The 13755-nt window shown below is 57.3% G+C and overlaps 1 protein-coding gene across 1 annotated transcript; it reads right to left on the minus strand.

Moving 5' to 3' along the window:
* Positions 1-3380: 3380 nt before the first annotated feature.
* Positions 3381-13206, minus strand: LOC119092700 (sodium- and chloride-dependent betaine transporter-like). Its single transcript, XM_037215673.1, has 5 exons — positions 13126-13206; positions 12267-12470; positions 10443-10583; positions 9255-9354; positions 3381-3424 (listed from the first exon to the last, which is right to left on the minus strand). The coding sequence occupies exons 2-5, from the start codon at positions 12462-12464 to the stop codon at positions 3381-3383; spliced, it is 483 nt and encodes a 160-aa protein (XP_037071568.1). The 5' UTR covers positions 12465-12470; positions 13126-13206.
* Positions 13207-13755: the final 549 nt, after the last annotated feature.

The raw sequence follows: 13755 nt of genomic DNA on the forward strand, positions 1-13755 counted from the left end.
GCGATCCGCCGCTGAAGTCGGCCGCCGGCTCCGGCTCGCCGCCGCCCGACGGCGCCGCCGCCGCCGCGACAAAGCCCATCACGGTGAGCGCAGTCAGCTGCTGATGCGGCGAGCTGCTGCTGCAGTCAGCTGTTGATGCAGTCAGCTGTTGCAGTCGGCTGCTCAATACTGGCGCGCCTTCGGACGCGTTGTTCAGGCGGGCCGACGATGATGTGCGTGCGTGCGTGCGTGCGTGCGTGCGTGCGTGCGTGCGTGCGTGCGTGCGTGCGTGCATGCTGCGTGCTCGCGTGCATTTAGTATCACGTCTCGACGACAGATAGTAATCGCGCATTTTATGGGGCAGTTATCGTTCAGGTTATATTTTGCTTGGCTTTCTTCGCGTTCTATTAATATAACAATGCAGTGTTCTTCGCATGATTCTAAACACCTTGTTGGCTCTGTTTGAGGGGATTTATTAAATAGATCAACTCAAGAATAAATTACCACCAAAATATGTCTCGTGAAGGACGACAAGGTAGTCTGAAGGATTGCGAAAAAAGTGTGTATGTGTGTGTGTGTGTGTTTTTTTTTTGTCTTGACAACCCACGGAGCCGACCTCGGAACACGTAGTCAACGCTGCGGCTGCCGTGTTTGGAGCATGACCTTAGAAATCGCCTCGCCGTTGTGTTTTCACGAGTAATTGCATTATAATGGTAGAATCAAGTTTTGTTTATAGACCAGTGACGGAGTATTTATGATCATGTCCAAGAACGGTGGCAGGAGCTGAAGGGATCCGGTAGGGATCCGGTAGGGATCTGGTGTTGACAGTGGTTTCTGGCATCGCGTTTTTTCCGACAATGCCCTAGTGTTGAGCTTAACAGCCCGATCCAATGTCGGGATGTAGACCTCAATGGTTTCTTGTTGCTGGACCAAGGGACAGTTGCCTCTGTCAGCCGATATCCTGAAGGAAAACTCTGACTCTTCGTGGGCGTCTGGTATTGAGCGGTGTGACTCAGTGGCTGGTAACGAGGCTCGTGTAGAGGCACGGTTCGTCACAAGCTCGTCACATGGCTCGCCATGCTCGCCACACAACTTGGCTCGTCACACGGCTCGTCACACGGCTTGTCACGCTCGTTACAAGCTCGTCACACGGCGTGTCACAAGTTCGTCAAAGGCTCGTCACCCGTTCGTCACATGATTCGTCACACGACTCGTCCGCAGTGCGGACGGCCCGCCGCGGTGTGACGGGAGGGAGCTGTGCCGGGGGGGGGGGGAGGGAGGGGTCGTGACGACCACTCGCTCTCGAGTACGGGCGGAGCGGCAGCAGCACCAGCAGCACCAGCAGCGACGGACAGTTAATTCGGGCGTTTTGCTGCATCACGGTGTGGTGTCCTGCTCTGTCGAACTTCGCCAGCGAGTTCCTGATGCATCAGGAGCGTCCCATGAGCGTGGCTTCGATCGACCATAGCTCCCCGTGTCCCTCCCCCTCGTCACGCCTGGTCGCAACACACGCCGTCGAGACCCCACCCCGGCACGACTCCGTTCCGTTCTTCATGACCGTTCCATTCTGTGTATTCATGACTCCGTTCCGTTTTTATGACCGTTCCATTCTATGCATTCACGACTCCGTTCCGTTATTTATGACTGTCCAATTCTGTGTATTCACGACTCCGTTCCGGCATTTATGATCGTTCCATTCTGTGTATTCACGACTCCGCTCCGTTATTCATGGCCGTTACATTCTGCGTTATTACGACTCCGTTCCGTTCTTCATGACCGTTACATTCTGTGTATTCACGACTCCTTCCGTTATTCATGACCGTTCCATTCTGTGAATTCACGACTCCGTTCTGTTATTCATACGGCGGTTGTAAACGGAGGACGCGGAAGCCCCGCTTTACGCAGCTGTTGTAACGGAGTCTGCGTGCCCAGCTGTGCGTCTACTTCACGCAGCGCCTCGTGCGAATGACGCGTGCCGGCTGTGTTTGTCCTCGCCGGTCGGGCATGACCTCCATCGGCGGCGAACCCTGCCGCACGTGCGCACCTGCTGACCAGCTGTGGGTGCGGCCCCTAGCCAGTGGGGCAGGCCGCGTCGTCTGCCGCTCGGTGCTCCGTTTTGGGCCCACCCCACCTGTCCGCTAGTGGGGCGGGCTCTGCCGTCTGCCGCTCGGTGCTCCGTTCCCCCTCCCCCTCCCCCACCTCGCCGCCAGTGGAGCGGGCCTTTTCGACTCCCGTGCAGTGCTTTCGGACTGAACCGGAGGCCGTCGTCTAGCGCCGTTGTCGTCCCTTCCTTCTGCCTCGTCACCGTTTGGCCGTGAATGCGGCCGGGGCCGGTTGTGGCTTTCCTTACGCCGCGTCGTATATGGGCCCGGTCAAGGAAGTTGCACGTTTGCACGCAAGAAAGTCGTGTGGGAAGTCGCGTGGGGTTGTTCAACAGACTGCGCCTGCGGTAGCTCTCGGTTGTGACATCGTCATCGGTTCCGCACGGTGACCGCGGTGAGATCGGCGCCCTCCGCGCTTTGTCGTACGCCGTCTGCCTTGCGTGGGGTATGGGACTGCGCGCTGTGCGCGGACAGGTGGCCCGGTGGGCGTGGCTGCTCCCCAGGGGCGGCCCCCCCAGACGGGCCCGTTCGTGACCGGTTTTGAGATAGCTGGAAGGGGCTCTCGATGTCTTTCACCGTCGTTCAAGTGTCGCCGTATGGTTTGTCGCGTCTTTTTCTTCTTTGAGGGACGTAACTTTTCCCGATTTGCGGGTGTGGGGACAGACTTAACAATGTTATCGTTTCAGACGCGTTGTCATCAGTGAGCACATAGAACGTAGTGCGCACACGGAGTTCGGAAATTATTTTTTTCCGGCGTGCTGGATCGTTTACAGCAGTTTCGGGTCCGTGCGGATGAGACAGGAGCCACGTCGATACCAGGCTCGAGAGCCATCTCCAGTCTGTCGCGAGCTCCTCCGGCAGTGGTGCTGGCGCCAGAGCCGGGCTGCGGGCTGGATGTGCTGAACTGAGACAGGGCTTCCATCGACTGGCGCGGGCCGGTGCCGCGCGGCGGCCGCTGATGCCGGCGTGGTCGTCGGACGCCGCGCCGGTCGCCCGCGCCCCTCGCCCCCCCCCCCCCTCACGCCCAGCAGCCGGCGGCCGGGCGGGGCGGCGCGGCCGGCGCCGGCAGCAGCGGCTGAATCATCGTGACGCGTCCGACCCCGGGTCCGCCGGCGGCGCGCCGCGCCAGCCGCCGCACCGCCGGTCGGGAGCGGAGGTGACGGCGCGGCCGGCGTAAGCCGCGCCGTCAGCGATCCAGTGCGGGGCAGCGCGGGCCAGCGCGGCCCGCGGCGCCCTCCCCGGCTGGCGCGCGGCCTTGGCGACGTGTGCTCGACCCGAGCGGCGGCGGCGGCGGCGGCCTCACCGGGGCGTCAGGCTCAGCTGGGCGGTCGGTTCCGGCCGCCCTGTCCGAGGGGGACGTGTCGCGCTGACCCCTGCGACGTACCCGTCACGCGGACCCCCGTGACGCACCCGTCATGTCCGATGACCTGTGCAGTGCTCTGGCATCAGGGCTGGGGAGCAGCGCGCTCTGTTTGTCACAGAGCGGCCTGAAATGCTGCCGAAGCGTATTCACAGGCGTGGTTAGTTGTGCCAGAATGGCATTGTGCAGCACAAGAGAAGGAAAGGAAAGGAAGGAAGAAAGGGTAACACATAGCTATGTCTTCGTGCATTCAGTGTGTGTGTATGTGGTCATACTGGGGTGTCAGCCAGGTGACACATCGGGGCATGTCTTTGTGCGGACAGCCGCCGACAGCATGGTCGGAACTTCAAAGACGATGATGCGGGAACCGTGCGGTCCCGTTCAGCCCTTCACTGCCACGTCATAGGCGCCATGTTAGTTTAGTGTACGTTTTGAGCTTCAGTCACAGCCCCAGCTGGCAGAACAGGTTCACAGCCGTTGTGGTCAGTGACGACGACATTTCGGCTCTGATTCTGGGGATCCGAGGTCAGCTTGGAGCCGTGGATCTCTGGTCTGATCTGGAGTCGAGGATCTCTGCTCTGATCATGTGGATCTTAGGTCTGCTCGGAGTCGGGATCTCTGGTCTAATCTGGAGTCGAGGATCTCTGCTCTTGATCATGTGGATCTTGGTCTGCTTCGGAGTCGGGCATCTCTGGTCTGATCTGGAGTGGTCCGATCTGGAGTCGAGGATCTCTGCTCTGATAGTGGAAGCTTAGGTCTGCTTCAGAGTCGGAATCTCTGGTCTGATCTGGATCGAGGATCTCTGCTCGGTCATGTGGATCTTAGGTCTGCTTCGGATTCGGGCATCTCCGGTCTGATCTGGAGTGGTCTGATCTGGAGTCGAGGATCTCTGCTCTGATCATGTGGATCTTAGGTCTGCTTCGGAGTCGGGCATCTCTGGTCTGATCTGGAGTGGTCTAATCTGGAGTCGACTATCTCTGCTCGGATAGTGGAGCTTAGGTCTGCTTCAGAGTCGGGTATCTCTGGTTCTGATCTGGAGTGGTCTGATCTGGAGTCGAGGAGTTGTGCTCGTGTCATGTGGAGCTTAGGTCTGCTTCGTACTCGAGCATTTCAGGTTCTGATCTGGAATCCAGGGATCTTTGGTATGATCCGGCGGCGGGGATCTCTGGTATTATCCTGAGTTTAGGATCTGTGGTATGACCCGCAGCCACGGATCTCGGATAACCCGGATCACGGATAACCGGGTCCGCGGTGGGTCCTATTGGTGACGAAGCCTGGTTGGGAGGACTGTTTGTGTTACCCACGTGTCTGGCTGTTGCCATCGGTCATCCCAATTCTGAAAAGCGTGATCGATTGTCATCCGGTGATTGAATGGTTGTCTGTGTGTCATGTGTGAATGGCCCGTACATTTCGGTTATTAAGTCATTCGGTATTTATACATTTGTTCGGTGCATGACATTTCATGGAGGCATCCATAGTCGCACGACTGAGTCCCAATGGGCGCGGCCGAAATCAGTAATTCCAGAGTCGTTTGCTTGTCGTTCCATCATTGCTCCTTGTCTCGAGACGTGGTTACTGGGCCGCTTTGTATTTGGAGAAGGAACCACATGCCCAACTATTGGGATCGATGTAAAATCGGAGGACGTTTCAGGATTTGTGATTATGTTCGTGCTTCTACACCAGGCTTATGTATTACATGAGACTCGCACAGTTGAATTAGACTCGTACATTTGCGTCAGACTCGTGCATTTACGTCATATTCGTACATTCACATGAGACTTGTGCATTTACATCATATCTGTATATTTGTATCAGGCCCGTACCTTTACATCAGACTCATGCATTTAGACTCGTACATTTACACCAGACTCATACATTTAGACTCGCACATTTACATCAGACTCGTGCATTCACACCAGACTCGTACATTGACCCATTTACTCGATTTATTGAGTTTTACATCGTCATGCTCTCTGCGTCAGAGCAGGCAGAGTAGCATGTTCACGCGAGTAAAACCGCTGCCAACGCTTGCCCATGCTGCGTCGCCCGTTCGAAGACGGGCCTCGTCAGTCAACCTTTCGAACCTGGTAACCCGTCCCTACTGATCGAACGCGGCCGTGGGAGTAGTCATGAGGCTGGGATCCCGCACCGCTCCAGCAGGCTTCTCCGGATGTCCGGGTGTCGCTCCAGCAGGCTTCTCCGGATGTCCGGGTGTCGCTCCAGCAGGGTTCTCCGTATGTCCGGGTGTCGCTCCAGCAGGCTTCTCCGGATGTCCGGGTGTCGCTCCAGCAGGCTTCTCCGTATGTCCGGGTGTCGCTCCAGCAGGCTTCTCCGGATGTCCGGGTGTCGCTCCAGCAGGGTTCTCCGTATGTCCGGGTGTCGCTCCAGCAGGCTTCTCCGGATGTCCGGGTGTCGCTCCAGCAGGGTTCTCCGTATGTCCGGGTGTCGCTCCAGCAGGCTTCTCCGGATGTCCGGGTGTCGCTCCAGCAGGGTTCTCCGTATGTACGGGTGTCGCTCCAGCAGACTTCTCCGTATGTCCGGGTGTCGCTCCAGCAGGCTTCTCCGGATGTCCGGTTGTCGCTCCAGCAGGCTTCTCCGTATGTCCGGATGTCGCTCCAGCAGACTTCTCCGTATGTCCGGGTGTCGCTCCAGCAGGCTTCTCCGGATGTCCGGTTGTCGCTCCGGCAGGCTTCTCCGGATGTCTGGGCGGGGCCTCGCCTTTGTTTTCCACCTGCCGGATGCGGGGGGGCCGCCACCTTGACGCCGCGTTGTGCCGCGGCGGGATGGTATCGTCGCGGATGCGGCGCACTTAGCAAAACCGAAAACCAAAGCCGTGGGAAATAATGTGCGACGGTCGATCCAGGAGTCGAGTAAGGTAGGTGGTCGAGGGATAAACCGGGGTCCGATGCATGCCACTCCGAAATTCACTGTGGTAGCGAGAGTTGTCCGATTCTTAGTTCCAACTAGCTGCCTTGTCCGTACTCAAACGAACATCGAGATTTTGTGCTCGCATGTAAGAAGACAAATCAGAATACGCAGGAAGACCCCAGCGTTAGCCCAGGTCCGCACCAGCCTGTTCCTGTACTAGTGTCAACATAATGTCTTATGGACAGTTCAATATCCTTACGTCTCTCTGGTTGGTGGTGTGATGAGGGTCGGAGACGGAGGCGCTCCAGCCCGTGCCAGCTCGCTTTGAGGGCGTGTTAGTGACGGTACGGGCGTGCGCGTGATGGCCTGCACTCGGCGCCGCTGACTTCCTGGCGTTTTTTTTCAGATGGAGACGATCCTCAGTTCGAGATGGACATGTGAGCGGTGGAACCGACCTTGGCTCGCCCCGGAGCCGGCGCCGCGCCGCGCCGCCGCGCGACGTCCACCTGCGCGGCGCATCTCTGCCTGGCGGCGGGAACCTGTGGGTTGTGCTCGTGGCTCGCCAGGGCTGTGGAATCCAACGAGAGCGAACGAATTTGAGCGTCTCGGGCTTTTGCTTCGCCGAATGTGCGGCCTATGAAAACGGGTTAGGAATGATTTAGCTCAAATTGTTCACTTAACAATGATAAACGATGTATTGGTTTGATGTTTTGGAGTCATTTGAGTGGGGCTGATTTTGTGGCGCTACGAATTGCCGGTGCGACTGCTCGTACTGCGAATACTGCTCTCAAGACGTGCTTCCCTGGGCGGTGCGCTGGCGTGTCAGTCGTGCTGCGTTCTGTTTAAAACATAATCATTTTCCGAGGAAGCATCGTATTTCTTTTTGCCGGCCGAGTGCTGCTGACCACGCGGCATGACACTGATTTGCATGCCGCAGTCTTCCGACACGTTCGGCCTGAGTGGTGTCGTCCTGACGCTGCGCCGCGCTGTTCCGCCAGCTTCTCTGTGACACATCAGTGTTCAGTGGACCCAGTTTCAGTGTGTTGACGTTTTCGGTTTGGTTCCTCTGTTCTGGCTGGTAGCCGGTTTCTCTGTAGTGTTGGGGCCGGGCTCGTCGGGATTCGGCGCCGGCCGCTGCTGTCGCCGGCGCGCCTGCGAGAGCGTGCTGTTCCTGCCGGCGCCGGCTGGCCCCAGCTCAGCCGGTGGCCGTCGGCGGTCGGTGTCGGGGCAGGCGGGTGTCGGCGCCGGTGTCGGGGCAGGTGGGTGTCGGCGTCGGTGTCGGGGCGGGGGGCAGGCGGGTGTCGGCTCGGCCCGGCCCGCCGCCCTACTCCGTAGCGGTCGGCCGCCGCCGCCGTGTGGTGCTGTCCGCCGGTCCCAGCCGGTTTGAAATATACGACCGTCTGGCGCGCGCTGCGTTTAGGGCACCTCCGGCCCGCGGATCGGGCAAGGAAGTTGGGTCTGGGGGCGGCCGTCGGTCCCTGTCACTCTGGGCGTGATGACCACCCGGTCTGGGCTTTGATAAACCCATTGCACGAGCCATTCTCCGGTGATGTCTCCGCGCCCGCATCGTGTCGTGATATGCGATAAAAGCGAGCATCTCCTACGCGTATTTCCGAAATGTTGTTTAGTTTGCTTCTGGCGCCCCTGTATTTGGTGTGCTTAGTTGAATTTTGAAATTACTGGCCTTGCGGTAAGTGCCTTGACCTCGCATTTGATACCAGCTGACATTGCACAGACACACACACACACACACCACACACACACACACACACACACGCACGCACCGCACGCACGCACGCACGCACGCACGCACGCACGCACGCACGTAGCTATTACGTGCCATTTGGTGGAGCGATAAAAAACGACGGGAAAACACGGTGAGAAAAAACAACGGAAGGTGATGCGGGGATAAGACTGTACCAACCACACGCGTACATATTCTGTACCGAAAAAACCCCATTTCCCAAACAATGAACACATCCACCTTTTGTTCACCCGGCGGAAGTGACGTGAAAGGATGATATGTGTTTGCTTGTTGTTGCCTCACAGTACTTTTACATGTCAGTGCAATGTCAAAATTTGTCCAGACGCCAGTCCTGTCAGGATGACGCGCCCCATTACCCGCTTCGCTGTGCCCCGCCCCTCCCCCCCCCCATCCCTCTCCATGGCCATCGCAGGCGGTTTTATCGTGCGAGGTGGCAAAAAATGCACATTCGCCCGCGATGGCAACGGTCCCTCTCGTGATGACGTCTGTTGATTCGCTTCTACCTTGTTCCTGTACTTAGCTGAACAGTCGTATGTGACGCAGTGCGCGTTACACAGGCTACAGTGTCTTGAGATGATGTGGGGCGCAAGATGGAGTAGAATAGTTCGTACTGGACCGTTCATGTGATGGGAAAGTCATACAAAAAGTTAGGTTTTGTGAACCCAGGTCAATGGCGAAAGGGTGTGCGCTGCGCATTATCCCAGTCAAAGCGTTGGGAAGAGTCCCACGCCAAACCGCCGGTATATGACCCCGGCAGAGTACGGCTGCGTCGCAGGATGAGAGACAAAGAACTCAAAGACGCGATTTTCGTGGTTTTATTGGCGCGTTGTTCCAAAACCGTGCAATAGTGGCGCTTTGAACGCGAGGGCCCAGGCTTAATCCCCGCAATCAGGCTAATCCCGCAATCAGGGCTTAATCCCCCGCCGCAATCGGGGCTTAATCCCCGCCGCAATCGGGGCTTGATCCCCGCCGCAATCTGGGCTTAATCCCGCCGCAATCGGGGCTGAAGCACTCACTGCCTTCTCATCGATGGCTTCAACATGTCTCTCCACAAAAGCAGGGATGAGTGGCGCTTTCGCTGGTTAAGAACCGCATCGCATGACGTCTCGTGGGACGTAACACGCGGGGAAAGGACGAAGCGGGAGAGATGAACTGCTGTGGCCGGCAACTGGCGTCTCACACGCGCCCACGTTCCCCATGGCGACGTTGTTGTAGCGTCGGTCGCGCGGCCTCAGCTGATGGTCAGCCAGACCTTGAGGCGAAGAGACTGCACGCCATTTCTGAAACGCAGGCCAGCATGGCCGAGTAAGGGCCGCTGGACAGCTTTGTGTCCCCCTCCCCCCCCCCCCCACTGCAACGTACGTACAGGTGAAGCTGGGTTTTACGTGCACGTTAATTCCCACGCGCAGGAGGTTCATCACAATGGGGACATGTGGGTCGTATCCTCCAGGCAGGTACAAGATCATGCAACAGGGGTGGGAAGGGCAATGAGACTATGCTATTCCGCGAAGTGTCAGTGAAGTTAAAGCACTAGTCCGTCGTGATCGAAGCTATGCGCTGGAAAGCGACATGAATGACGAAAGCCACCGTAACGCAGCCGTCCATGAAATGCATGGACGAGCAACCCTAATGAGCGAAAATCGCATTGTCGCTCATTAGGGTTGCAAAAGTCGCATTGCTGCTCAAGCATCTGCCACGTTTCATGAAAAATACCCGGTTTCAAAGAGGACAGGAAAGCGGCATCTGAGGCCCTGGCAACGGCAGTTTTTTATTACATATTTCATATTTTATATTATTTCAGATTTTTCGCCGTTTATTATATATTATTATCATATGTTTTGCCGTTCATATCTCACGAGTGCCTTTTTTATTCAATTTCATATTATTTCGTACATATTTCCGCGCAGCGTTTCTGTTACGTACGCCGTATTTCATTACGTAAGATTCGGAGAACCATTGCGACCGAACGCCTGCTGAGGCGCCCACCAGATGGACCCCTGTAGGTGTACGCTCACATCTGGAGGAGCCGGTAGAGTTTCCCCCCGCCTGCTCCAGGGTATACCGGGCCTCTCCCAACACGTAGCGCCGCTTACACCAGACGTCACACACGCACACGCACACGCACACGCACACGCACGCACGCACACACGCACGCACGCACGCAAGCACACACACACGCAAGCACCACGCACGCACGCACGCACGCACGCACGCACGCACCACACACGCGCACGACCACGCACACACACGCGCACGCACGCACGCACGCACACGCACGCACGCACCACGCACACGCACCACACACACACACACCACACACACACACACGCGCGCGCACACGCACACGCACACGCACGCGCATACGCACCTGTCGCACGCTGCCCGGCTGCTTGCAGAAGATTATCACCGCGGAAATGACAACCACCAGCAGCGTGATGATGAAAGCCGCTAGTTGAATCAGGTCATGGTTATATGTGGAAAGGGTGAAGAACCACGCGATCAGCATCACCTGTGAAAGAGAGGTCTTGCCGTAAGGACATGCCAAGAAACACACACGTTCATCGTCAAAAATTCGGTCCGGACGGAGACGTTGACGGAAATGTGAATGTAAAAGACTCACGACGACTACTACGCAGATCAGCTTAACAAACGAGGGCAAAGATCACAGGCAGAGTTTAAGGAAACAGGGAGAGTGATCGCGATCTTTGCGCGATGCAGAAACATCCCTTATTGTTGATGGGAAGGAAGCACGAGGGGGAAACGTATCTGGCGATAGAATGCGTGCGTCTGGTGATACAAGGCTTGGTTCAAATATGCCCACACGGCGGCATCATTTCAAGCGAACAGGTCGTTCACCCATCGGCACATGCTGCATAAAAGGGCACTTGGCACGTTTGCGCAGCAAGGACATTTAGCACATGTACATAGCAGCTGGGATTAAAACTCGAGCTCTGAGGCCGAACTTCGAAACACCGCTGATCTTACGGCTTACTGATGTCATCACCAACGACTATCTACCAGCTTCCCTGGCATCGCACAACAGGTCGAGGCTACAGGTCGAGGCTAACCACGCACAACAGGTCGAGGCTAACGATGTGGCTAACAGAGGCTAACACGCTAACGATGTGGCTAACGAGGCTAACACGCACACAGTGGAATGCAAACGCGGCGTCGGTGTTTTGTAGAACTCGTGTAAGACCCGTGGTACTTTTAAGCAGGGGCTTGGGCCGAAGCTGCAGTGTGGTGCCTTCAATCTGTGTGTGTTAACGCAACTCGGTTCTTTGCTGGTTTTGGAGGAGCAACGCCGATGCATCTGCCGATTTTAGGACTCTGATTGCGCATTCATCATCATTTTAGAATGTTCCCCACGCTGGTGATCGTCTAAAAGCAATAGCACGGCATAATATGTTGATCGGATTTCTCTGCCATCAGCAGCCTCCAGATTGCATAAGGAGGCTGGGAATCGCTGTTCTTTGCGTCACTTCCCTTGCCACTTTGTACTGTTTACGTTATTTCCCATTCCTATACCAACACCCCGTGCCTGTTTGGGACAGGGGGACCAGAACATGGACCTGGAGGTCATATCATACCCAGTGCCTGTCACACACCGTACAGCAGGCCGTGCGACCTACCTCCGTCCAACAGCAAGGCCTCTTTACCGCACTTTACGGAACCCGGTGGCGCAGCTAGCCAGCCCAGAGCGTTGCCCGCCGCAGAGGAGCGCTGAGCGCTGCCCGCCACAAAGAGCGCTGAGCGCTGCCCGCCGCAGAGGAGCACTGAGCGCTGCCCGCCGCAGAGGAGCGCTGAGCGCTGCCCGCCGCAGAGGAGCGCTGAGGGCTGCCCGCCGCAGAGGAGCGCTGAGCGCTGCCCGCCACAGAGGAGCGCTGAGCGCTGCCCGCCACAGAGGAGCGCTGAGCGCTGCCCGCCACAGAGGAGCGCTGAGCGCTGCCCGCCACAGAGGAGCGCTGAGCGCTGCCCCCGCAGAGGAGCGCTGAGCGTTGCCCGCCGCAGAGGAGCACTGAGCGCTGCCGCCGCAGAGGAGCGCTGAGCGCCCCCGCCGCAGAGGAGCACTGAGCGCTGCCCGCCGCAGAGGAGCGCTGAGCGCTGCCCGCCGCAGATGAGCGCTAGCGCTGCCGCGCGAGGAGCGCTGAGCGCTGCCCGCCGCAGAGGAGCGCTGAGCGCCGAGACTTACGAAGAGAAGTAGCGGTGTGACGACCGCCCAGAAGATGAGGGGGTAGGGGCAGCAGCAGCAGCCCTGCATGGCGGCCCAGTTGGCCTGGAAGCGCATGCCGCCGTACATCCAGCCCACCGCCACACACTGCAGCAGACTGAGCAGCGCCATCAAGCCGTAGCTGCCACAGAAGCTGCTCAACTGGCCAATGGATTGCATGGCGCCCTGGCGACAGACAGCAGCGTTAGAGAGAATGATGTTACGAACGGCATGGTATCAAATGATGCCTCAAAGATGATGATGATTGGGGTTTTAGGGCGCGCCGACTCCTGGGGCCGTTTTGCGTTCAGGTTGAATGCCTCGAAGGAGTGAGAGCTACCCCCGCTGTCATAGGCAGGCGACGCCATGTAGCCTCAGCAGCTGAGTGCGTCGTGAAGCCCCAGTGACACACATGACACGCACACACACACGAACGATGCCCACTTGGACACCCGTCCTGTCGCCATCATAAACTTACAGCAATGAGTCGGGGCGTCTGTCCGCGACTGTGCGCAACCTAGGCGACACGCCCTAGCGTCTGAATGTTTTGGCACGAAAATTCTCGCCGGAATAAGGGAATTTCGGCGCGCTTGCATCATGATTCACATGTTCGGTTTCTGTGCGCCTGATCGCCATCTCAGTTCTCATCCACTGAGGCGTTCTCGTGGCGGAAAAATATAGCGTTTTGTCCTCCTCTAATTTATGGCGCCGGAGACTGGAACGAGTCAGAGGCTGCGACATTACATACATCGGGTGAATTATTTGCCTCGAATATGCTTCTTAGCGCGGTGCAGAACGATAGCCCGGAGATAAAGTAGGGCACAGCGAATACGCTTCTTACCACGGTGCAGAACGATAGGCCGCAGATAAACCAGGGCACAGCGAAAACGCCTAGCAGGACCGGCTTCCTGCGCAGCACGCGAAACCTGAAACAAACCAATGCATGCCCTCCATTTGCTGCTACCACTGGGAACTGCATGCTTCTACAGGCATCGTAATACTTCACTTTATTCTTAACATGAACTCAAAGTATCAGGTAAATACCGGACCTCAAATAAAGATATAAATTAGCAACTTTGGGATAGCCCTCCCCATTTTCTTGCAGTTTTTTTGTTTCGTTTTACATTTCGCTATGATGTAATCCACTCATCATATTATGTACTGCTTCATGTCCATAATCGAAAATAAAAGTGAAACATCAAGCAAACAACATTCCAGCCAACTCGATTTGCTGAGATTTTTTCGGGGCTGTCGAAAGATGGCGTGACGTTCGCGGCGCAGCAGGCGGAATGGTGCCGCTATCCCGCTCCAGTCACGGAGTCTGCAGAGGCGCGGCACATCGCAGGCCCCGGCCGTCGCTGTGTGACTGTTCAGGCGGACTCCCGAGGCTGGGGCGGCTCCCCTTCCCCGGGACTCCCGAGGCTGGGCGGACTTCCCTCCCTCTGGCGGACTCTTGAAGCTGGGGGCGGAC

Source organism: Pollicipes pollicipes, unplaced genomic scaffold, assembly GCF_011947565.3.
Source record: "Pollicipes pollicipes isolate AB1234 unplaced genomic scaffold, Ppol_2.1 Scaffold_1600;HRSCAF=1878_pilon_pilon_pilon, whole genome shotgun sequence".
Lineage (NCBI taxonomy): Eukaryota > Metazoa > Arthropoda > Thecostraca > Pollicipedomorpha > Pollicipedidae > Pollicipes > Pollicipes pollicipes.

Bases quoted from the DNA above. Each gene is read 5' to 3' on its own strand.
- LOC119092700 (XM_037215673.1), bottom strand. From the start codon at position 12,464: ATGCAATCCATTGGCCAGTTGAGCAGCTTCTGTGGCAGCTACGGCTTG. The intron at 10,584-12,266 runs GTAAGTCTCGGC...TCTCTTTCACAG, and splicing joins TCACACCGCTACTTCTCTTC to GTGATGCTGATCGCGTGGTT. The intron at 9,355-10,442 runs GTGCGTATGCGC...CCTGCGTTTCAG, and splicing joins AGCCGGGCAGCGTGCGACAG to AAATGGCGTGCAGTCTCTTC.